Source organism: Callorhinus ursinus, unplaced genomic scaffold (genome assembly GCF_003265705.2).
Source record: "Callorhinus ursinus isolate GAN/ISIS: 27379988/994484 unplaced genomic scaffold, GSC_fseal_2.0 scaffold71, whole genome shotgun sequence".
Lineage (NCBI taxonomy): Eukaryota > Metazoa > Chordata > Mammalia > Carnivora > Otariidae > Callorhinus > Callorhinus ursinus.
This window is the reverse complement of record NW_027397133.1, coordinates 5,643,718-5,669,822: the sequence shown is the minus strand read 5'-3', so window position 1 is coordinate 5,669,822 and position 26,105 is coordinate 5,643,718. Positions and strand designations below refer to the sequence as shown.

The following is a 26,105-nucleotide window of genomic DNA, read 5'->3' as shown; positions in this document are numbered from 1 at the left end:
ATTTCAACCATCCCCCACATCCCCTCTGGTAACCATCAGTTTGTTCTCTATAGTTAAGAGTGTTTTTTGGTTTGTCTCTTTTTTCTCCTTTATTCTTTTGTTTCTTAAATTCCACATATGAGTGAAATCATATAGTATTTGTCTTTCTCTGACTGGCTTATTTTACTTAGCATTATACTCTCTAGATCCATCCATGTTGTTGCAAATGGCAAGATTTCATTTTTTAATTTATTTTATTTTTTAAAAAGATTTTATTTATTTGTCAGGGGAGAGAGCGCACAAGCAGGGAGAGCTGCAGGCAGAGCAGGCAGAGGGAGAAGCAGGCTCCCCGCTGAGCAAGGAGCCCAGTGCACTCAATCCCAGGCCTCTGGGATCATGACCTGAGCTGAAGGCAGATGCTTAACCAACTGAGCCAGCCAGGTGTCTCAAGATTTCATTTTTTAAATGGCTGAATAATATTCCTATATATATATATATATATATATATATATGCGCACATCTTCTTTATCCATTCATCTGCTGATGGACACTTGGGCTGCTTCCATAATTTGGCTATTGTAAATAATGCTGCAATAAACACAGGGGTGCATATATCTCTTTGAATTAGTGTTTTAATATTCTTTGGGTAGATACCCAGTAGTGCAATTACTGGATTATATGGTAGTTCTATTTTTAATTTTTTTGAGGAATCTGCACACAGCATTGCTTCTGATTAGGGATTTACTTCATAGCAAATGAAGTGTGGCAATGAGCCCATCCTCATGGAATGCACTGTTTCTATCATGTTCCCCATTACCTTGAAGTAGTTGAATTAATAGAAAATGGACTAACCTTTTGAAAATTTAGTTGCATTACCAGGTAGGTGGCAGTATCTTGTTGGGCTGGAACAACGTCCTCATAGATGCTGTATATGATTTAAATCAGTGCCCAGAATACGGTGCTCTTTTACCCATAAACAAGTTTCACAAGATCAGGAATCCAGGGGTAGAAATTTGAGTGGCTCCATTCACTATTACTTCAAGTGATCCAATAGCAAATATTTTGCTTCCTGTCTCCATGAACAAGCTCTATAGAGATCTTATTTCCAAGGGAATGAATGATTCCATCAGAAGACACAATAATGATTCCATTGAATTTGAACTTGATACTTCCAACTAGGCACTTGATGTCTCTTACATCTAAATGAATAGTCAAAGAAGGGGGTTATTTTACTGGCTGGGTAATTGATGCTGATAACAATGAGAGAATTGAGTTGCTATAACACAGTGGAGGTAAGCAAGAATATGTCCAGAATGCAAGAGATCACTTAGGGTGTCTCTTAAAAGCACCATGTCTTACGATTAAAAAACAATGGAAAAATACAACACCACAATTCAGGCAGGACTGTTAATGTCTCAAAACCTTTAAGAATGAGAATTTGGTTCCTCCACTAGGAAAAGAACCACAATGAAGTGAGGTGTTTTCTGAGAGTAAGGGGAATATGGAATGAGTAGTGAAAGGTGATAGTTGTAGATAACACTATTACGTCAGTTCCAACAATGATGACTCTAATAGTTATAAATACCCATTATTTTGTTATAAATATTTTCACATACATATTAACCAAATATTTATTTTCTTTTTAGCCCCAATTTTATTGAGAAATGATTGACATACATCACTGTGTAAGTCTAAGGTGTACAGTGTGATGGTTTGATTTACATATATTGTGAAATGATTACCACGATAGCTTTAGCTAACATCCATCTTCTCGCATAAATAAAGAGAAGAAAGGAAAACATTTTCTCCTTGTGATGAGTACTCTTAGGATTTACTCTAAGAAGTTTCCTATATATTATATGACAGTATTAGGTGTAGTCATCATGTTATACATTACATCCCTAGTACTTATTTATCTTATAACTGGAAGTTTATAGCTTTTGTCTACTTTCCTCCAATTCCCCCCACTCCCCACCCTCTGCCTTTGGTAACCACAAATCTGTTCCCTTTCTTTATGAGTTTGTTTTTTGTTTTAGATTTTTGTTTTTGTTTTAGATTTTTGTTTTTGTTTTAGATTCCACATATAAGTGAAATCATGCAGTAATTGTCTTTGTCTGACTTATTTCACTTAGCATGTCTTCAAAATCTATCCATTTTGTTGCAAATGGTAGGATTTCATCATTTCTTTTTTTAGTATGTGTGCTGCTGAAGCGAGCATTGATCATTTCTTTTTATGGATGAATAATATTCCATTGTAAATATATACCCAAACTTCTTTATCCATTCATTCATTGATGAAAACTTAAGTTGTTTCCTTGTGTTGGCTATTGTGAATAATGCTGCTACAAACATGGGGGTGCAGATATCTTTGCAAATTAGTGTTTTCATTTCCTTTGGGTATATTCCCAGAAGTGGAATTGCTGAATCATATAGTAGTAGTTCTATTTTTAATTTTTTAAGGATCCTCCGTACTGTTTTCCACTGTGGCTGTATCAATTTACAATCTAACCAACAGTGCACAGGTGTTCCCTTTTCTCCAGATTCATGCCAGCATTTGTTATCTCTTGTCTTTTTGTTGATGGCCATTCTAACATGCACAAAATGATATCTCACTATGATTTTAATTGGGGTGTTACTAATGACTAGTAAAAGTGAGCGTCTTTTCATGTACTTGTTGGTATTTTGTATGTCTTCTTTGGAGAAGTGTCTGTTTAGGTCCTATGCCCATTTTTAGTTAGGTTATTTGGGAGGGGGGTGGCTTGTTTGTTTTGATATTGAGTTATATGAGTTCTTATCTATTTTGGATATTATCCTCTTACCAGATATATGGCTTGTAGATTTTTTTTCCCCATTGCATAGGTTGTCATTTCACTTTGTTGATGGTTTCTTTTGCTGTGCAGAAGCTTCTTAACTTGATATAGTCTCACTTGTTTATTTTTTATTTTGTTCTTTGTGCTTTAAGTGTCATATCCAAAAAATCATAACCAAGACCCATGTTAAGGAGCTTTATTCCTGTTTTCTTTTAGGAGTTTCTTACATTTAAGTCTTTAATTCATTTTGAGTTAATTTTCTTGAGTGGTATATATATGGGTCCAGTTTCATTCTTTTACATGTGACTATCCAATTATCCGAGTACCATTCATTGGGAAAGAAAGTCTTTTCTCCATTGAATGTTCTTGACTCCCTTGTCAAATATTAGTTGACCATATATGCTTGGGTTTATTTTAGGGCTATCAATTCTGTCCAATTGATCTATTTGTTTTTATGCCAGCATCATACTGTTTTGATGACTATAACTTTTAGTATAGCTTGAAATCAGGAAGTGTGTTACCTCCTGCTTTATTCTTCTTTTTCAGGCTATTGGGGGTCTTTTGTGGTGCCATATAAATTTTAGGAGTGTTTTTTCTACTTCTGTAAAAAAAAAATTGCCATTAGAATCTTGATAGGGATTGCATTGAATTTATAGATGGCTTTTGGTAATGTTGATATTTTGATAGTATCAATTCTTCCAATCCGTGAACATGAATACTTTTCCATTTGTTTGTATCCTATCATATTGGGGCCCCACTCTGATGACCTATTTAATCTTAATTGCCTTCTTAAAAACCCTATATCCAAATACAGTCACACTGGAGTTTAGGGCTTCAGCATATGCATGGCAGAGGGGCACAATCCAGTCCATAGTAACATGTGAATGGGAAATAGTTTCAAACAGGCCAATATCTTTTTTCAGTTAAGATATAATTCACATACTTTAATATTCACACTTGTAAGGTGTATGATTGCATGATTTTTGGTATACTCACAAAGATTTAAACTATCACCACTATCTCATTCCAGAGTTTTTCAGCAGCCCACCAACACATGCCCCCATCCATTAGCAGCCGTTTTCCACTCCCAATGGACAAGTCCCTGATAACAACTAATCTTCCTGTATAGACTGATGTCTTCTGCACATTTCATAGAAATGGGATCATAAAATACATTCTTTATTGTGTCTAGCTTTTTTTCACTAAGCACGTTTTCAAGGTTAACCCTCGAATGAATCAGTACTTCATTTTTTAATCACAGAATAAGATTCTATTGTGTAAATATACCACATTTTATTTACCTAGTCATCAGTTACTGGACATTTGGATTGTTTCTATAATTTGGCTATTCTGAATAATGCTATGAACATTTTTGTACAAGTGTGTACATATGTTTTAATTTCTCTTGGGTACCATTTCTCTTGGGTATTGGGAGTGGAATTTCTGTCATAAGCCCAGTCTTTTTAAAGGCCAGTTTTGGTGATGTCAGGCTAGGGCTGACATCATACATGAAGATACTCACAGCTGTGCAGCTTATAAGACTATATGTACTAAAGTGGTACATGCACCCTAATGTTTGTAGCAGCATTATCAACAATGGCAAAATTATGGAAAGAGCCCAAATGTCCATTGACTGATGAATGGATAAAGAAGATGTGGTATATAAATAAAAACAATGGAATATTACCCAGCCATCAAAAGAATGAAATCTTACCATTTGTAGTGATGTGGATGGAGCCAGAGTATATTACTCTAAGCGAAATGAGTCAGTCAGAGAAAGACAAATTACTATATGATTTCACTCATATGTGGAATTTAAGAAACAAAGCAGATGAACATACAGGAGGGGGGAAAATGAGAGAGGGAAATAAACCATAAAAGGCTCCTAATGATAGAGAACAAACTGAAGGTTGATGAAGGGAGATGGGTGGGGGATGGGCTAGATGGGTGATGGGTATTAAGGAGGGCACTTGTTATGATGAGCACTGGGTGTTTATGTAAGTGATGAATCACTGAATTCCCCTGAAACTACTATTGCACTGTATGTTAACTAACTAGAATTTAAATAAAAACAAAAGACTATGTGTGCTTAAGGAAGTGAGATTGTCAGTTAGAATGAAGGAGACTATATAGCTCTTAGATCCAAGTAGATAGGGCCAGGCCCCTAGCCTCGAGAAGGCCCACATTATGTAGTGCCAATTTTTTTTATGTTGCCCTCTGCTGCCTGAATTTGGTCATTACTGGTAGTGAGTGTTGTCCAGTTGGGGTGCCTAGAGCCGGGATCTGGAACCACGTGTGTCCAGTCTTATTTGTCCTTCTGGCATTGTCTCTGGCCTTTATTCCATCTGAGTGGTCTACCAAATATCCCAGGTAACTCCAAGACTTGTGTCCATGAGGTTCTGTTGAGGTGCCTTGGCTATTCCTGTTAAAGGCGCTTCTCTGTGGCACAATATTTCTTTAGACCATCACGTGATACTGTACTGACAGAATGGAAGCGACTGGTGGATTTTGGGTGATTCAGACTCCTGTGGGAGAGGTAATAAAGAATCAACCAAATTACCATACCTCTCTTGGGCCCATGAATTTTCTAATAGTTTTAAAGTGTTTTTCTCAACAGTTCTGCTGTGTTGATTTCCAAATGTACAGCTTCTTAAGCCTTGACCTTGTGCATTCTTCTGAAGATCTTAAGTTCATCATTGCAGTTTCAGACTAACCTTTCCAGTGATATATTAGCTAGGTTTGCTATTATTGTAGAGACAAAACTAATAGCTTAAATAACAGAATTTTTTCTGATGCCGGATTCCGGGAGAGGTGAACTCTAGCCCCAGTATGGGAACGCACGTTATCGCCCAAGAACTGGACTACACGAACTCGGCCCCCACGACCAGTGGGGGAACTACAGAGCCGCATCTCCCAGGAGTCGCAAGCACTTCCGGCCGGGGAGGGTGGGAATGGGGCCGGTGTTCCGTGGACTTCTGGGAAATGTAGTCCGCCAGTTCGGTAGAGACCCGGGTACTTCCGCAAAGCAGCCGGGAGAGAGGAATTCTGGGTAGTCGATCCCCAGCGGAGTTTGGGGCGGGGCGGCCTCAGGCATTTCCGCTCAGGTGGCCAGGTTGCTCCGGGCTCCGTTGTGGGCTCTGCCGCAGGCTCTTCGGTCGCTGTGGTAAGTGGGTTCTGGTTTCGGGACCCTCCTGAACTTCCCTGGGTGCTAGTACCACTGCCCATTTATTTTGGGGGGGAGAGCTGCGCGCGAGAAAGGTGGCTTGAGGGCTGGAGTGGCGTTCCCCTCCGGGGACCCTCTTGGCGTTTGAGGCGGTTGAGCAGCGTATGGCCTGGCGGAGGGTCTCCCGGACTCTCCGCCTGCAGTCCTGCCTCCCCAGGCCGCCCGCCTTTCCCTCGCTCTGCCCTTGTCGCGCGGTTGAACATTCATTGGGCCACTTAAATTTCTCTGTCTCCGGGGGGTGGGGGGGTTGGGGTGTTTTTGTTTTTGTTTTTGTTTTTGTTTTGTAAAATTGGGATGACATTCCTACCTTCCTGTAATCCAGTGGTTTGAGAATCCAAGGAGATGGTATAAATAAAAGTCTTAAGGACAGTTCCTGCCGCGTGGTGAATGGTGGTCTCTTGGTATTAGACTCTTTAATTTTGTGCATAGTAACCGGACAGCCACGAATATCGTGGCTGCAGTGAGTCCTGGCACTTCTTTTTGATCCCTATAGGAAGCTCGATAGTCCCGAACCCCTTCTGAGGAGTTAGTCCTGTGTAAAATTAATAAAGAGAAACCTCCTTTAGAATGGAGTCCGAGGCTGGCAGGGGAAAGCCCTCATACCCTACCATAACTCTTGTCAGTTGCAGACCCAATTGGAAGAGATCACCTGATACTATTTTAGCTCTTGGTTACTATCCCAGAGGGGGGAAGAATGGCTTCCGCCCCCCCCCCCCCGCCCCGCGTCAGCCCAGCCAATGAGAGATTGTCAAAACTCAGCCAATGAAAAGCCACTATACTTCCAAGCCCCAGTTTGCTCCAATGGACTTTTTCTTTATGACAGCATTCCCGTTCTCCCTTTACCCTGTAAAAGAGTGTTCCTCTCCTTCGTTCTGTGGACTTGCCTGTTTTTGCTGTATCTTGCTTGTCCTGGATTGCGATTTTTTTGCTATTCCAGTAACATAACTGGCAGTTTTACTTTTAAGGTTAACACTCCCAAACCATTTCTGGCTGGAAAGGAGGAGGGGCGGGGCGGGGGCAGAATATCTCCTCATTTCTCAGGGACAAAGACATAATTGTGGTATTTCAGAGCTTCCTTTCTGTCCTTGGTCTTTGTCTCAAAAAAGACTTCCTTTCTTGTTGCACCATTGACACTAAGTAGTTATGTCTGAAAATTGCTGATATTCTTGAAATTATTTATGATGAGTTGAAAACACCAAGGCCTAGCTGCTTCTAGCTATCAACTGCCCTTGCCTTTTTTGCTTCACGCATCTTTTTCCCCCCCGAAGAATTTGAGATTATGCTGTAGATGATACCTCTTTGTCCCTAAGTATTTGTATTGTTAACAAAAATTCAGCTGACTAAATTTGAAGACTTAATTGGCTTTATTAAATGATTCATACACTGGGCAGCATCCCATAAAGCAAGTAGAAGGCAGCTCCCAGGAGTTGTACAAAATGCAAGGTTTTTGTAGGAAGGAGGGTGGGGCAAGGAAGTTATTAGCAAGAGGAAAGAAAAGATTGTTTCAAGCAAGGCCACTTTCCCTTGGAGGGAAGAGCAGCGGATCTTATGCAGATTACCTCATCTAGAAGGGATGGAGAAGGCCTGTGTGTCAGATTAACTTCATAGGTGCTTATCAGAAAATTCCTGAGTGAATTCCTGGTTAACACTGTGTTTCTGGGGGAGGTTGAAACTGCAATTGGGTTAGTCATTAAGCCTGAGTTTGGTGACTTGGCCTAAGTGATGTCATTTTAGGCCTGTGTTTTTCTTTTAAACAGTGTTTTTCTAGGAATCGGGATAGGCTCTTCTATAATCACAGTATCTAGATCAAAATCAGAAAATTACATTGTTAATGTGCTATTCTCTGACCCTCAGTCCATACTTAAATGTGTTCTGTTTTTCATTTAAAATCCTTATAACTGTTTTCTCCTGATTAAAGCCAATTTTGTGGGCTGCGTTTTGCTGTCATGTTTTCTCTTGTTTCCTTTAATCCAGAATGATTCCTCATCCTTCATTATTTTGTTCGTGATGTTTTTGTTCATGATGTGTAGGCAAGTCGTATCAGAGAAAGCCCATCTTTTGAATTTTATGTGATAGATTTCGCAGTTTGATTCAGATTATGCATTGTCGGGGATTCCACAGAAGTGGTGACGTGGCCTTTTCAATCAACATAACAGGAGCTGAAGGACGTATTTTGGGTTTTATATTGGTGATGTCAATTTTGTTCACTTGGTGAAGGGGATGTCTGCCATTTTACCACTGAAGTTACTATATTTCTTTTTGTAATTAAAGTTTCCAGTGGGGAGACATGTTTTATTAGTGGGCTTTCTGCTGTGAAGATCACCATCCCTTTTCGTCCCACTTTTTTTTTTTTGATTCAGTCAAATATAAATTTTATATGGACTCTGAGTTCAGGTTTGTTAACTTAAATGAGTTGTTGCTTCTCAGACAATTCTTAAAAACAACTTAGTTGATCTTGATTTTATATCAGATTTTTCCCTTTGCATGTGTACAGTTCAGTGATTTTTGTAATATCGAGGGGTGCAGCTCTCACCATAATTCAATTTTAGAACATTTTCATTCCTCCAGTAAGACCCCTTGTTACCATTTATAGTTAATGCCTGTTCTCAACAACCCCAGACAACCACTAACTTCTTTTCTGTCTCTATATTGTGAACCCTTTATTTAAATGGGATCATACAAGATGTGGTCTTTTGTGACTGGCTTCTTTCACTTGTGATATTTTCAAGGTTCATCCATGTTGTATACATCATAATTTTATTCCTTTTTATTGCCTATTAATATTTCAGTGTGGACACACCACACTTTGTCCATTCACCCATGGGTGGATATCTTAGTTTCCAGTTTTATAAATACATATGTACATGTTTTTGTTTGGAGATAGGTTTTCATTTCTCTTGGGTAGATACCGAGGAGTAGAATTGCTAGGCTGACTGGTAGCTTTTGGTTTAACTTTTTGACAAACTGCATAAAACTGTTTTCCAGATTGGCTTCATCATACTGTCCCCACCCACCCCACCCCCCAGAATCTTGTGTTTTCTTAATAGGTACTAGAAACCGTTGTTGTTGTTGTTGTTTGGGTAAACAGTTGTCCACAACAATTTAAAAATTATCACTAAGGTAACACAATATTAGGGAAGACAATGAGGCAGAGTTAAATGATTTTTCAGAGGTTACGAGTGACCTTCATGCAACAGGACAGTCAACGTCAGAGCTTCAGTCAGGTATCCTACAATGTCTTTCGGTAGAAATCACATACATAAGAGCAATTTCATATTTCAGAGTGTCATCTTTTTTTTTACTAGAGCTGCAAAAGTAAGAAACCCTGAGTGTATTCCAAGTGTTGTCCAGCTCTCAACAGTTCCATGAGTTGGAAATGTTATTGTCCCAGTTGTACAGATGACAAAGTTGAGGAAAAGAGATGTTATTAATTCGTCCAAGATGTTACAATTAGTGAGAAGCTGAGGTAGGATTTGAACCCAGATATTGTTGCCGCAGAGATGATTCTTGCTTGATGCATTACGTTGTGTCAGTTTCCATCATATCAGAATCTGAACTGCTGCCTTGGGAGCAAGGCAAGATAGTACAAGGCAACACATAACAACCAGTGTGTGTGTTGTGTAGGAATGGAGTAGCCATGATCTGCTCTTCGTGCTGTGGACAGCAACAGCCACCCCAAGGAAGGGGCTTCTTGGCTAATTCACAGTAAGCATTCATGTAGGCGAGCATCATCCCTGGGCACCCTTTCATGTCCTTTTCTGCCTTTCCAGATACGACCAGGCACAGGTCTGCCTTGCCAGGACTCTGTATTCCAGGAATCTACCTCTCCAGAAGCAGGAAGAAAAAAATGACCACGTTCAAGGTGCATATGGCTTGCCTTTCTTGCTGTTAGAATTCCATTTCACTACTCAGAATGTTACGTGTTGGGGCGCCTGGCTGGCTCAGTTGGTTGAGCGTCCGACTCTTGATTTTGGCTCAGGTCATGGTCTCAGGGTCCTGAGATCGAGCCCTGCCTTGACTCTGTGCTCAGCCAGGAGCCTCCTTGGGATTCTCTCTTTCCCTCTCTGCCCCTCCCTACAGCTCTCTCTCTTCGCTCTCAAAAAAAAGTTACATATTTTTTCATTTCTTGGGGTGACTTGAGAACACCAGGCTAAATAACCTGTTTACTCTGTATTTGCTTTTAGCATTTATTTTATCATTATTCATTTTGTTTCATAAATAAACGTGTGTGGTGATGAGCACTGGGTGTTATATGCACCTAATGAATCCGTTGAACACTGCATCAAAAACTAATGATATATTATATGTTGGCTAATTGAACATAATAAAAAAACTCAAATATACATATATTAAAAATAATAAATGTGGACCAATTACTAGGAATGACCAGTTCTGCTTGCTTCACCACCGACACATTAACTATTTTTATTTTCTCATACTCTTTTTATGTATATTCATAGATTTATTACTATTCATGATATACGTCTAATATTGACTTGTGCTTCTTGGTTTAACAGAACATTCGTTATTTGTGGTTATATCATATTTCTATTAAATTGATATGATTTTTTTTTAAGATTTTATTTATTTATTTATTTGACAGAGAGGGAGAGACAGCGAGAGAGGAAACACAAGCAGGGGGAGGGTCAGAGGGAGAAGCAGGCTTCCTGCCGAGCAGGGAGCCTGACGCGGGGCTCGATCCCAGGACCCTGGGATCATGACCTGAGCTGAAGGCAGTCGCTTAACCAACTGAGCCACCCAGGTGCCCCTAAATTGATATGATTTTTAATTTTTAACTGCCTGCTGCTCCTACACATTAAGGTGGCTTAGGAGTTTGATTGTTTGAAGCAACACTGCAGTGATCGTTTTCCTACCTGCAATTTTTTTCTGCAAAAAATCACTTCTCTGAATAAGCTCCCTATTTTTTCTCCTCAATGTATTAGGAGCTCAATAATGAAAAAGTACATTTGATACATGCCATGTTAGAGTTTTGTAGATAGGGTATTCAAATACACCACAGCGTGATAGGCTAACTGCTGCTTTATGCGAATCTCGTTGGAGATTTTCACACAGGAAGAGCTAGAGTCTGTCTTATGTCTGAGTCATCCCCTGCATGTCACTTACTGGTCTGCTTTCATTCTGTCGTGTATTAGTTTTTTCAAAGTAATGTATAACCTTAGGTTTGTGTATATGTGTATATACATAGACTTTATTTCTCAGGGCAGTTTAACATTCACAGTAAAATCCAGAAAGTACAGAGATTTCCCACCCTGCCCCCACACACCCACAGACTCTCCCATCATCAACATCCGCCACCAGAGTAGTACGGTTGTTACAATCGATGAACCTCTATCAGCACATCATTATGACCCAGAGTCCATAGATTACTTTAGGATTCACTCTTGATGTTGTTCTTCCTGTTGGTTTGGACAAATTTGTAATGATGTGGCCCCACCGTTAGAGTATCCTACATAGTTTCACTGCCCTAAAAGTCCTCTGTGTTCCACCTATTTATCCTTCCCTTCCCCTAACCCTTGCCAACTACTGATCTTTTCTCAGACTCCATAGTTTGTAGTCTCCATAGTTTTACCTTTTCCAGAATGTCATATGGTTGGATTCATACAGTATGTAACCTTTCGGGTTGACTTCTTTAACTTAGTCATATGAATTTAAGGTAACTCCATGTCTTTTCATGGCTTGATAGCTCTTTTTCTTTTTTACTCCTTAAATTATACTCTGGTCTGGATGTACAGTTTATCCATTTACCACCTAAGGGACATCTTGGTTGCTTCCAGTTATAAACTGAGGTATAACCTTAGTTTAAAACATCCAGGCCTGGGGTGCCTGGGTGGCTCAGTTGGTTAAGCAACTGCCTTTGGCTCAGGTCATGATCCTAGGGTCCTGGGATTGAGCCCCGCATCAGGCTCCTTGCTCAGTTGGGAGCCTGCTTCTCCCTCTGCCTGCCACTCCCCCTGCTTGTGCTCTCTCTCTCTGTGTCAAATAAATAAAAATAAAATCTTTTAAAAATAAATAAATAAAAATAAAACATCCAGGCTTGCTGGATTTGCCAGGCACTTAGTTCTGTCTCTGCATTTACTCCTTAGAGCTGCTGTATAAGGGGGTTCCTGATTTCATCTTCTGCTTAGGTATGTAAAATATAAGAAACCTACTCAGGTTCACACAGGAAACCAGGGGTCAGAAATGTTAGCCATTCTGTTGAGTAAAAGTGACAGATAGGAAGATATATCTCTTAGCGCTGTCCCTCTCAGTGAAGGTTGGTTGTAAGATTGAGACAACATGTGCTCGGTGTTGTAGGAGGCCGTGACATTCAAGGACGTGGCGGTGGTCTTCACAGAGGAGGAGCTGGGGCTGCTGGACCCCGCCCAGAGGAAGCTATACCGAGACGTGATGCTGGAGAACTTCGGGAACCTGGTCTCTGTGGGTGAGGACATCAGCCCTCTATTACTGAATGTTAGTTCCAGGAGTGGCTTCGTATCCTTGGGTTTTCAAGGCTTTGGGGCCCTTGAACTGGTTCTCTGAGTTTGGGGATCTGATTTTCCTAATATATGTGGGACTCGCAGGAGCATTATTTCTTTTTTTAACAACAGACCAATCTTTGTTTTGTTGAAGAGATGTAAATGGACGGTATACAGCTCTGCCTCATGTATTTCTGACCCTATCATGAGTTATAAAACCAGTACAATGAGTCCTGTTATCAACTTTTAATGAAATAAATAAATTAGATGATAGCAGTCCTTCTCACACTCTTCCAAAAAATCAAAGAAGAGTAAGTACTTCCTAACTCATTCTGCATATGTGTAGGAGACTTGGCAAATGATATTTCTTCAAATGGGCATGAAAACAAATGTTTGAAAAACATTGCTTCTGATTGCTTGAAGAACATGTAGTAGGAACCGCATTTTCCAGTGAATTTTCCCTAGAGTGTGTTGACTTTAAACATATGACTGTGTGTGCTCCCAGGGCATCAGCCATTTAAACGAGATGTGGTCCACTTGGTAAGAGAAGAAAAGTTTTGGATGGTGAAGTTAGCAACCCAAAGAAAAGGCAATTCAGGTAAGAACCAAGTAACCCTGAGTCTTGGAGGCAACTCTCCCGACTGTGTGACATACATTGCTTCATGCTTATTTCCATCACCTTGTTCTAAATTGCCGAACTTCTTTCCTGGATTATTACAGCAGCTTCTGTACGGGTTGTCCTGCTTCCACCCTTCCTGTCCTACACCCGTTTTCCACAGAGCAGTCAAAGTGATCCTTAGGCAATGTAATTGAGATTGCCATTCCTCTGGTCAAAATCCATTATGTCTGGGCGCCTGGGTGGCTCAGTCCATTAAGAGTGTGCCTTTGGCTCAGATCATGATCTCAGGGTCCTGGGATCAAGTCCTGCTTCGGGCTCCCTGCTCCGCGGGGAGGCTGCTTCTCCCTCTCCCTCTCCCTCTCCCTTCCCCCCCCCCCCCCCCCCGGCCATTCATGCTCCCCCTCTTTCAAAAATAAATAAAAAAAATCTAAAAAAAAAAAAAAAAATCCATGACGGCTTCTTTTTTTCCCCCGCCTTAAAGTTAAAACCACTTCAAGTGGCTCTTGGAGTCCCCTGGAGTCTGCGCTGCATCCCCAGGCCCTCTCCTTTGAATACGTCATCTGTCCTCTCTTCCTTGCTCCCTTTTTATTTTTTTTCAAGGTTTTTTTATTTTTAAGTCATCTCTACACCCAACGTGGGGCTTGAACTTACAACCTTGAGATCAAGAGTCTCATGCTGTCCAGATGAGCCAGCCAGGCACCACTCTCGCTCCCATTTTTCCACCATGTTGTCCTCCCTGCTATTACTCAGGCCTTCCAAGGATACTGTACATTGCCTATTGCCACCTTATCAAATTACTATGCATATAGCAGACTAAACAATAAACTTTTATTGTATTTTTGTTCTTCAGGTATGAACTCTGACACATCTTATGGGGATAATATCAAGGTGTCTACAAGGCTGCATTCCTTTCTGTCTCCTACCTTTCAGGACCCTTCTGATGACATTGCTCCCTCCCAGATAATCCAGAATGATCTTCCTATTTTCCTGATCAGCTGATAAGCACCTTCCTTTGCATCTGCAACCCAATTAACATAACATAACATGTTCACAGGTTCTGGGGATTGGACATGGACATCTTTCAGGAACCATTATTAAGTCTGTTACAGAAGCTTCTCCCTCGGGGTCCTTTACTTCTTCACTCAGCCTGAAATAGTCTTTCACCAAAAATCCTACTGGTTCTTCTCTTCTTTGTTCAGGTCTCTGCTGGGTTTTAATACCATGACACAGGCCTTCTGACCATTCTATGTAAAATACAATGCTGTCTTTACTCCTCTTGCTTTCTGTTGTGTCTCATACGTTTTTGTTTACTTCTTACTTCTCTCTCCTCAGTGGGTATAATCTGCAGGAGGAGAATTTTAATTGTTTTGATTATTGGTGTTACCCATCCCCCCTAGACTAGTGGAGGGACGTGGCAGATACCTGTAAATATTTATTGACTTTGTGAATGAATGAATGGATAGGAGAATTTAACTGTATTTCTTGCCACTGGTGATGCAGGGTAGTTTGTTTTTCTGAGTGCTTATTACAGGCTTTTAAATTTATTCCACAGCTCACTAAAGGTCTTTAGTTTGCAACTTAAAAATCTGGTGCAAAAGACCAGTTTATCTATATCCAAAGTTTTTCCACCCTATTTTCAAAGAAACAGGACAGAAGCCTTGTAAGAAACCAGGGCATAGGCTTCCTTTTCACCAGTCACTCCATAACTCATGGCAAAAGCTAATAAGTGACCATAAACCAGAGTGAACTGAAGATACTGAGGAATTATTACTTGTCTTCAAATGGCTGCCTATCCAATTTTTACTTATTTAGATGACTTTAAGTGTGATTGTGTGTTTCTGTGTGAGCACTTGACCCAGATCCCAAGGAAACCTCCAAGTGCTGTGGTTGTGACCACACGAGGGAACATGCTTTCCCTGTAGGCTTTCCTTTTGTAGGGGGCATAGTCATTTCTGGGAAGAAAAACTTTTTTTTTTTAAGTTTTAATTTTAATTCCAGTTATTTAACATACAGTGTTATATTAGTTTTAGGTGTACAATATAGTTATTCAACATCTCCATATAACACCTGGTGCTCATCACAAGTGCCCTCCTTAATCCCCATCACCCATTTCACCCATCCCCCCTCCCCTCTGGTCACCATAAGTTCTCTAGTTTCTTGGTTTGTCTCTTTTTCTTTTTTCCCCCCTTTGCTCATTTGTCTTCTTTTTTTTTTTTTAAGATTTTATTTATTTATTTGACAGAGAGAGAGAGATAGCAAGAGCAGGAACACAAGCAGGGGGAGGGGGAGTGGAAGAGGGAAAAGCAGGCTTCCCGCGGAGCAGGGAGCCCTACAAGGGACTCAATCCCAGGACCCTGGGATCATGACCTGAGTGGAGGCAGACGCCTAACGACTGATCCACCCAGGCGCTCGTTTGTCTTCTTTCTTGAATTCCCTGTGTGAGTGAAATCATATGGTATTTGTCTTTCTCTGACTTACTTTACTTAGCATTATACTCTCTAGATCCATTCATGTCATTGCAAATGGAAAGATTTCATTCTTTTTGATGGCAGAATAATATTCCATTACACACACACACACACACACACACACACACAGTACATACCTACACACCCCACACCTTTTTCATCTGTTCATCAATCGATGGACACTTGCACTGCTTCCATAATTTGGCTATTGTAAATAATGCTGCTATAAACATAGGGATGCATGTATCCCTTTGAATTAGTGCTTTCATATTCTTTGGGTAAATACCCAATAGTGCAATTGCTGGATTGTAGGGTAGTTCTATTTTTAACATTTCCAGGAACTTCCATGCTGTTTTCCACAGTGGCTACATCAGTCTGCATTCCCACCAACAGTGCACTAGGGTTCCTTTTTCTCCACATCCTCACCAACATTTGTTTCTTGTGTTTTTAATTTTAGCCATTCTGACAGGTATTTTGATAGGGATTGCATTAAATGTGTAGATTGCTTTGGGCAGTATAGACATTTTAACAGTATTTGTTCTTCCAATCTGTGAGCATGGAATGTCTTTCCATTTCTTTATGTCATCTTCAGTTTCTTTTATCAATGTACAGATCTTTTCACCTCTTTGGTTAGCTTTATTCCTAGATGTATCATTATTTTTGGTGCATTTATAAATGGGATTGAGTCCTTAATTTCTAATTCTGCTGCTTCATTATTGGTGTGTAGAAATGCAACAGATTTCTGTACATTGATTCTGTATCCTGTGACTTTACTGAATTAATTTATTCTAGCAGTTTTTCGGTGGAGTCATTCAGGTTTTCTATTTATAGTATCATATCATCTGCAAATAGCAAAAGTTTTACTTCTTCCTTACCAATTTGGATGCCTTTTATTTCTTTTCATTACTTGCTGAGGCTGGGACTTCCAGTACTATGTTAAATAACAGAGGTAGGAGGGGACATTCCTGTCTTATTTCTGACTGCTGAGAAAAAGGTCTCAGTTTTTTCCCTTTGAGGATGACGTTACCTGTGGGTTTTTCGTATATGGCCTTTGTGTTCCCTTTAAACCTACTTTGTGGTGGGTTTTTACCATGAGTGGATGTGGTACTTTGTCAAATGTTTTTTCCACATCTATTCAAATGATGATATGGTTCTTATCCTTTCTCTTATTGATGTGATGTACCACATTGATTGATTTGCAAATATTGAATGACCTTGGCAACCCACGAATAAATTCCACTTGATTGTGGTGAATGATTTATTTAATATATTGTTGGATTCAGTTTGCTAGTATTTTGTCGTGGATTTTTGCATCTGTTCATCAAAGATATTGGCCTGTAGTTCTCTCTCTCTCTCTCTGTCTCCTTTTTGTGTGTGTGTGTGGTGTCTTTATCTGGTTTTGGTGTCAGGGTAATACTGTCCTCATAGAAGGAATTTGGAAGTTTTCCTAACTTTTCTATTTTTTGGGATAGTTTGGTTTGGCAGAATTTGCCTGTGAAGCCGTCTGGTGCTGGACTCTTGTTTGTTGGGACTTCTTAGATTACTGATTCAGTTTTTTTGCTGATAATTGGTCTGTTCGAATGTTCTGTTTCTTCCTATTTCAGTTTTGGTAAGTTATATGTTTCTAGGGATTTATCCCTTCTAAATTGTCCAATTTGTTGGCATATAGTTTTTCATAATATTCTCTTGTAATTATTTGTATTTCTGTGATTGGTTACTTCTCTTCTCTCATTTGTGAGATATATAAATATAAATATATATATAAATATATATAATATATAAATAAGTATAATAAATATATATATAAATATATATAAATATAATCATTTGTGATTATATTTGAGTCCTTTCTCTTTCTCTCTTGATAAGTCTAGCTAGAGGTTTATCAATTTTATTGATTTTTTTTCAAAGAATCCGTTCCTGATTTCATTAATCTATTCTATTGTTTCTATATCATTTATTTCTGCTCTAATATTTATTATTTCCTTCCATCTGCTGTTTTTAGGTTTTGTTTGTTGTTCCTTTTCTAGCTCCTTAAGGTGTAAAGTTAAGGTTGTTTGAGATTTTTCTTACTTCTTGAGGTCAGCCTGTAGTGCTATAAACTTCCCTCTTAGAACTGCTTTTTCTGGGCGCATGGGTGGCTCAGTCGGATAAGCGTCTGCCTTTGGCTCAGGTGGTGATCCCAGGGTCCCGGGATTGAATCCCACATGGGGCTCCACAGGGAGTCTGCTTCTCCATCTCCCTCTGCCCCTCCCCACTGCTTGTGCTCTCACTCTCTCTCAAATAAATAAATCTTAAAAAAAAAAAACAACCGCTTTTTCTGCATCCCAAAGGTTTTGGACTGTTGTGTTTTCATTTATTTCCATGTACTTTTTATTACTTCTTTTATTACTTGGTTGACCCATTTATTGTGTACTAGCATGTTATTTAACTTGCATGTATTTGTAGTCTTTCCAGATTTTTTCTTGTGGTTGACTTCTGGTTTCATATCATTGTGGTCAGAAAAGATGCATGGTATGACTTTGATCTTTTTGAACTTGCTGATGCTTGTTTTGTGGCCTAATACGTGATCTGTTCTGGAGAATGTACCATGTACGCTTGAAAAGAATGTGTATTTGGCTGTTTTAGGACAGAATGTTCTTTTTTTTTTTTTAATTATACATTTTGTATTCTGAATGTCTGTTTTATTTTTTTAGGATGGAATGTTCTTAATATGTCTGTTAAATCCATCTGTTCCAGTGAATCATTCAAAGCCATTGTTTCCTTGTTGATTTTCTGTTTAGATGATCTGTCCATTGATGTAAGTGAGGTGTTAAAGTCCCCTACTATTATTATTATTTTTTAAGATTTTTATTTATTTATTTGAGAGAGAGAACATGTGTGCAAAAGCAGGCAGAGGGGCAGAGGAAGAGGGAGAAACAGACTCCCCTGCTGAGCATGGAACCCAATGCAGGACTTGATCCCAGGACCCTGGGATCATGACGTGAGCCAAAGGCAGATGCTTAACTGACTGAGCCACCCAGGTACCCCAAAGAAAACTATTATAAAGGGATAGTTTATTAAATATAACCATAAAGTAGTATCTACCAAGAGGTACACACTCACCTATTAATATTTTTCCAAGTTTTCACCCTTAGGGCTTACCTTTCATATGAACAATTTGTTTAATGAAAGACCTACTGAGTTCCTGAACTAGGTTTTCAGACTTTTTAGAACACAAGCCCTACTGAGAAATGCATCTTTCAGTGTATCCAAAAAAAATATTTCATGCATATGTAGATTTATATGTATGACTTTATAAGAGAATTCATGCAGTCACCCCACTCCTGTGAGTAACGATGCTCTGATAGTTTCTGTCCCTTTTTCCTAAATGCTTATTCCATGATGTTAAATTTATTTTACAGCTGACTAAAAGGCTGCAGTTTTCAATCAGAAAAACTGATGTGAAAGGCTAATTTATCTACATTCAAAGATTTTCCTCACTCTGTTTTGAATGAGACAGTCCAGAAGCCTCAGAAGAAACCAGTGCATAAACCTTTGTGTAGTCTTTTCACCCCTAGTGGTTCTTGCCATTTTCAATTATTTGATCAGGAACACCACCCTCCTTGTGGGTAGTCTGACTTCACAGCAAAACTACAGTTTGCTCTCCCTTTTTAAGGTGTATTAACTGTGTGTATTAACACAGGAAAATAAGATGAACTATACACATTATGTAGAATTTGCAGGAATACTTAGAATATATAGCTATAATCAGTTCTAGGTGCTTGATATATAGGATTGCAAATTGTTTAAGCAACTATAAAGTTTAGAGGGACAGTTTACACAGACCTCCTGGCACTTAACACCAACTACGGGTTTGAGAGTTTCCAAAATTGCCTTCAGATTGAATCATTTTCTAAAAGGACTGGCAGAATTAACTGAATGCTATTATACTCACAGTTAGTGTTTATTACAGGGAAGGATACACCTTACAGTCAAGCAAGAGAAAAAGCATATGAGAAGGAGTTTAGGGAAGTACCAGATGCAGAGTTGCCATGTTTTCTCTCCGTGGAGTCAGGGATGTGTTATTGTGTTACTTTCCAAAATGAAGGTGTACGGTTATACACAGGATATTACCAGTTAGGGAAACTCTGATCCTGTGTCCAGAGTAATTATTGGAGCTCTGTCATATGACCAGTGTAGACTGAATGGTTTCATATGGTTATTCTCAGCCTCTTGGTCCACACCACCAGGTGATTGAAAGCCCCACCTAAAATCATATTCTTGGTCTTTCTGGTGTGGTCAGCCTTGTCCCTAAATCATACTGTTAAACTATCGAATGTGACTGAAGACCCTACGACATTCCTTTGAGGCCTGACATGCCAGGGGCTTAGAACTATCTCTCAGATGTTGAGGACAAAGGCCTTCATTGTGTATATAATTTATTTCCTGCATAATTTACTATTGAAGAGTTTCTTGGGGCATTTGTGAGGCTTAGTCAGTTGTGTCTGACTCGATCTCAGCCCAGGTCTTGATCTCAGGGTTGTGAGTTCAGGCCCTGTATTGGGCTCCATGCTGGGTGTGGAGCTTATTTTTTTAAAAAATAAGAGTTTACACTGATTTATGAAATTCAGTACAAACAGCAAAATTAACCTATATCATTATTACTTTTGTTATTAAGTCTTTGATTTCTAACTTGTATATCACATAGGAGGCTTGGAGTGATTCTCAATTTGTTTCATTGATGCTTGCTTAGTGGATAGGAGCCTACTAGACTACCTCTTGGTTTGTGTAGGCATTTAAACCAGAGACCATGATATACACTAGAAGGATGTAGGGAATATTCCCTGGATTCATTAAAGTCCTATGCTCTTGGGGTGCCTGGGTGGCTCATTCGTTAAGCTTCTGCCTTCGGCTTGGGTCATGATCCCAGGGTCCTGGGATCGAGCCCCACATCGGGCTCCCTGCTCCGCGGGAAGCCTGCTTCTCCCTTTCCCACTCCCCCTGCTTGTGTTCCCTCTCTCACTGTCTCTCTCTGTCAAATAAATAAATAAAATCTTAAAAAAAAAATAAAGTCCCATGCTCTTTCCTAACATATAGCTATGAAGACATTGAACAAAGCCTTCATTTGTCCACATCTGCATTCTCTGTCGTTTTAGGAGAAAAAGTCCAACATGAGATGGAGACTATTCCTAAAGCAGAACCACATGAAGAACTTTCCTGCTGGCAAATCTGGCAACACATTGCTAATGACTTAACCCGGTGTCAAGACTCCATGATAAAAAGTTCTCAATTCTACAAACAACGTGATTTACCTGGCCAGGTTGGGGCAGGACTGTCTATAACTCAGACAGGCCAGAGAACTTACCAGGGAAATGGGTGTAAAAAATTCTTCAGTCATACCTCCAACTGTGATCTTCAGCAGTTAAACTCAGGAGAGAAGTCTCATACGTGTCATGAGTGTGGGAAATGCTTCTTTTATAGCTCAGCACTTCGTATTCATCAGAGAGTTCACCTGGGAGAGAAACGGTATAGATGTGATGAATGTGGTAAGGAATTCAGTCAGAGCTCACATCTGCAAACTCATCAGAAAGTCCACACTATAGGGAAGCCATTCAAATGTGAAGAATGTGGGAAAGGCTTCAGTCGTAGATCAGAACTTAGTAATCATTGCAGGTTACACTCGGGAGAGAAACTTTATAAGTGTAAGGGATGTGGGAAGGCCTTCATTAATGCTTGCCATCTTCAGGACCATCAGAGAGTCCACACTGGGGAGAAGCCGTTCAAGTGTGATATCTGTGGTAAGAGCTTTCGTCGTAGATCGGCACTTAATAGTCATTGTGTAGTCCACACAGGAGAAAAACCGTACAAATGTGAGGAGTGTGGGAAGTCCTATACTTGGCGTTCACGTCTTCGTATCCATAAGAAAGTTCACATGGGACAGAAACCACATAAATGTGAGGAATGTGGAAAGAGCTTCTTTTCTAGGACACATCTTTATTACCACCGGAGGTTCCACACAGAGGAGAAACCCTATAATTGCAAGGAATGTGGGAAGAGCTTCAGATGGGTCTCACCTCTTTTGACACATCAGCGAGTCCACAGTGGAGAAAAACCATTCAAATGTGAAGAGTGTGGGAAGGGATTTGGTCAGAAATCATGCCTGCAAGCTCATCAGAAAGTCCACACCAGAGAAAAACCATACAAATGTGAGGAGTGTGGGAAGGGCTACAAGACAAGCTTGGATCTTGATGTGCACCAGAGTGTCCATATGGGAGAGAACCCATACACCTGTAGGGCATGTGGTAAGCACTTCACTAGGACCTCAAATCTTAAAGTTCATCAGAGAGTCCACACTGGAGAGAAACCATACAAATGTAATATGTGTGGTAAGGTCTTCAGTCAGTCTGGACATCTAAAATCTCATCAGAGAGTTCACACAGGGGAGAAACCTTATAAGTGTAAGATATGTGGTAAGCAGTTCAGTTCAAGTTCATATGTTAAAATTCATCACAGAATCCATGCTGGTGATAAATTTCATCCAGTCTCATAGGAGGGAAACCATTTGTTTCAGTAACAATGTTTCTGCCATAGCTGACTACATCCCAGTGATCCCAAGATCACACAAATGGTGCAATGAGGACTTTAGTTAGAACCTTAGCAGTTATAGTTTTCACTCAAGAAACAGGCTGTTGAAATAATCTTTCTTTAGGCACTTATCAAACTCTAATGGTGGATATTAAAATCGATGTCCCCTGAAATATAAGCTTTGTGAGGGCAGGGAGTTTATTTTATGCTGAATTTATACAATCAATATTGAGTAGCACTCTGTATGTGCACTTAGTACTTGCTAAGTGAGTCAAAAGGAAGAGAGAGAATTAGGGAAGATGGCAGAGTAGGGGGACCCTAAGCTTTCCTCCTCCCTTAGATACAGCTAGACAACAATCACATCAGCATAAGTAACCCAGAAATCGGCCTGAAGACTGGCATAACAAGCTCATCAACTAAAGGTAGAGAAGAGGCAATATCAAAGAAGGTAGGAAGGGCAAAGATGCAGTTTGAGAGTGAAACAGACTGTGGCCATCTGTGGTGGGGACAGAGCTGGTGGTGTGGAGAAGGCAAAAAACAGATTATCACGGGGGGAGACCACATGGGGAAGACAAATCCCCATAACATTTGGCTTTGAAAGTGAGAGGGGCCAAATTTCATGAGTTCTTACAACCAGTGGGACTTAAAGCTTGGATTTTCAATGTCTGTGGGCTGGGCTCTGGGAGAGCATGACAACCAACCAGTGGAGGTACAGCCAGGAATCAGCAGTTTGAAAAATGCCAGGGGCGGACGGGAGAGAGAATGTCTTACTCAGAGCATGGCCTGGAGAGGCAGGGACCCCTCCAGGAACAAAGGAGCTGGTAGGCACCATTTCCCCCCACAGCCCCCCAGCATAAACCCATGGCCACCTGCCGGAACCAGTGCGGCGCCAACACTCCTTACCTAACTTGCTTACACGAAGCCCCGCACCCCTGTGGTCCAGGGATCCGCCTTTCCCCATCACACTTGCTTCAGCCTCGGCACTGCACGTCCCCTCCCCCGGGAGATCAGAGCAAACCCCACGAACACCTCGTTTCCTGACCTGCGTGTTTCATGGGATAGCACATCCAGAGGTGGCGGTGGCAGCATGCAGACCAACACACATTAGGATGTGCCCCACTTAGCTGAGGACCAAACACTGCCCACAACAGGCAGAGAGCCTCCGCAGATGACTAAAGGAAAAAGAGGCCAGGACGCCACAGCAGGCACAGGCAGCACGCTTAGGAGACACTCGCTGAAGCGACAGTTCCCGAGGAACAGGCGACAATGCACTGCAGGGCAGTACAGACCCCTTTGTGAGGCCATTACCTTCAAGAGCCAAGAGACCTAGCTGACTTTAATAATACACAGAGATAGAGACAAAATGGGTGGGGAGGGAGTATTTCCAAATGAAAGAACAGGACGAAACCACAGCAAGAGACCTAAGCAAAACAGATGCAAGTAATATGCCAGATAGAGAATTTAAAGTAATGGTCATGAAGATACTCACTGGACTTGAGAAGAGTGGAGGACATCAGTGAGAACCTTAGCACAGAGATTAAAGAGAACCAATAGGAGATGAAGAACACAATAAAACACTTGATGGAATAAATAAGCTAGATGACAGAGGCATGAATTAATGACCTGGAAGGCAGAGTAATGGGAGAGTAATCAACCTGAGCAAATAAGAGGAAAAAAATTATGCAAATTGAGGATAGTCTTAGGGAACTCTGACTCCATCAAGCATAATAACATTTGTATTAAAGGGATCCCAGAAGAAGAAGAGTGACAAAAAAATTTATTGGAAGAAATAATTGCTGAAAACTTCCTTTTTGTGGGGAAGGAAACATAGATCCAGGAGGCACAGAGAGCACCCCAAAAATCAGCCCAAGAAGGTCCATACTGAGACATAGTTCTTAAAATGGGAGAAAGTTGTGATAAAATATTTTAATCAAAGAAAATGTGCAATATTTAAAAATTGTATCTGGAAAAGGAATCCAGCAAAAAAAATTCAGAAACATAACAATACAAAAAATTAAATAATTCAGAGAAACAAATAGGAATTGAAACACAGAAATACCCAGTACTGCATTCCACAGCATTATTTTGGTAGTATCCTATTGCAGTTGGCTCTTGGTAAACCCTCAGCCTCTATTCTGTGGTTGGGTTATTTTTTCGGTCTTGATTTCATGTTCCATTGGTTTATACAGTAGAAAATCAACTCTATTTTGTGATTTTTCTCACATTGCAGACAATTTTAACTCTATGATAACGCCACTGCACATAGCTTAATTGAATTTTCTCAACAACGTTAAGGCAAGGGTTCAAAGTAACATTAGAAGTGTCAGAGTTAGTAATGATAAAAATTTTCTTAATTTTGAGTTCATTGATTTTTAAATTTCTGCATTTCTGTGTAATCTTTTATATGATTGCCTTCTAATTGTAGCACTTTTTTTTTTTTAAATCAAATTTCTCTGGTAGAAGCTATGCCAAATTTGAAGGACATTTAGCTTGTCAGCTTCCCATATTCTTCCCTCATCTCCATGAAATAAATAATAGAAAAATTTGGAATTTGGTGGTTTCATCAGATATATTACTGGTGCAGAAATGACAGTTACATGTTTTTCTTTCTTGGTGACAATACATATCTTTTGAAAAGCAGTATATAATGGAATGTGTAACATGCAACTGTGATCTGGAAATCATACTACAGAAATACATGATTATGAGATTCAAACAATGAAAAGATGAAAACCACATCATTAATGTCACACAGTTTTTAAACTGGAAATAACAAATGTTCACCAATAAGAATTTGTTTAAATTTCATATGAGCCCATAATAACATGGGGCGTTTGAGGTAATGTCAAGGACATGTAATATCAGGAGAACATAATACAGGCTTTGTGAAATCAGACCATAGCCTTCGTAGTATAATAAAATTCATAACTCTCTTTTATATATGTGTGTATTCTGTGTATGTCCATACATAATGTAGGAGTGGACACTCTTAATATTCTCTGGCAAGGAGTATCTCCAGCAGACCCTGCTGAGCACAGAGCCAAATGCGGAGCTTGATCCTACGACCCTGAGGTCATGACCTGAGCCGAAACCCAGAGTTGGACACTTAACCAACTAAGCCACCCAGGCACCCTTCTATTATATTATTTCTTAATGAACATCCATTTGATCAAACTGGTAAATTATGTACAATAGAATTTGAAAAATTATGAGTCCCTTACAGTTAAGTCACCTAATTAAGATTGCTCTACATTATCGTATGGCAGATAAGATCAAAATTAAGGAGGAGGACTCAAGCAGTATTCAAAAGCAAAAAAAAATTTTGCTTTGAATACACTGATAAGCTAACGAGTATGATCAACCAGCTTTGTAGTTGATGCACAAGATGCATCTTGAGGCATAAGCCAGGGAGCAAATACTGGAGATACCAGTAAAGTGGTTATGTTGTGGAGGTTAAAAGAAATGTTTTTTTTTTTTTTTTTTAAGATTTTATCTATTTATGTGAGAGAAAGAGTCTGAAAGAGAGAGAGAGCACAAGCCCAGGAGGTTGGGTGGCAGGCAGAGGGAGAAGGAGAAGCAGACTCCCCACTGAGCAGGGAGCCTGATGTGGGGCTCAATCCCAGGACCCTGAGATCGTGACCTGAGTCAAAGGTAGACACTTAACTGACTGAGCCACCCAGGTGCCCCAAAAAGAAATGCTTTGAAGAAAAAAATGCATGGGTAGAGATCATAGCATAGCAGTCAAGCCTCTAAGGAGGAAGGGCAGCTTTGGATGCCTTTCCACACTTCTCGGACACCATGGTGATAATTTAAGTGTATTGACTGAAGGGCTTTATTTACAAAATATATCTGATAGATTCATTTTCATAATCAGTTTTCTGGGCTATATCTTCACAGGATACCAGATACTGAGATCCATGCTGTCTCAATTTATGTAGTCGTTTGAGGGTCCCTAACACCACC

General features: G+C 40.0%; 1 protein-coding gene across 7 annotated transcripts; it reads left to right on the top strand.

The window, feature by feature from the left end:
- The first annotated feature begins 5,856 nt into the window (after positions 1–5,856).
- On the top strand, positions 5,857–25,038 carry LOC112807195 (uncharacterized). 7 transcript variants are annotated; one of them, XM_073886709.1, is made up of 6 exons: positions 5,926–5,952; positions 9,783–9,874; positions 12,117–12,158; positions 12,328–12,483; positions 12,994–13,086; positions 20,714–25,038. In XM_073886709.1, exons 5-6 carry the CDS (start codon positions 13,050–13,052, stop codon positions 22,105–22,107), a joined length of 1,431 nt encoding a protein of 476 aa, XP_073742810.1. In that variant the 5' UTR covers positions 5,926–5,952; positions 9,783–9,874; positions 12,117–12,158; positions 12,328–12,483; positions 12,994–13,049; the 3' UTR covers positions 22,108–25,038. The 7 variants fall into 7 exon arrangements, with proteins under 7 accessions (XP_025705726.2, XP_073742807.1, XP_073742812.1 ...); XM_073886708.1 differs by having other exon boundaries at positions 12,328–12,504; XM_073886707.1 differs by having other exon boundaries at positions 5,927–5,952; positions 12,328–12,454.
- The last annotated feature ends 1,067 nt before the right edge of the window (positions 25,039–26,105 follow it).

Excerpts from the sequence above, each read along its gene's own strand:
- LOC112807195 (XM_025849941.2), top strand. Across the intron at positions 12,455-12,993 it reads CGGGAACCTGGTCTCTGTGG|GGCATCAGCCATTTAAACGA; the intron begins GTGAGGACATCA and ends GTGTGCTCCCAG. Across the intron at positions 13,087-20,713 it reads CCAAAGAAAAGGCAATTCAG|GAGAAAAAGTCCAACATGAG; the intron begins GTAAGAACCAAG and ends CTGTCGTTTTAG.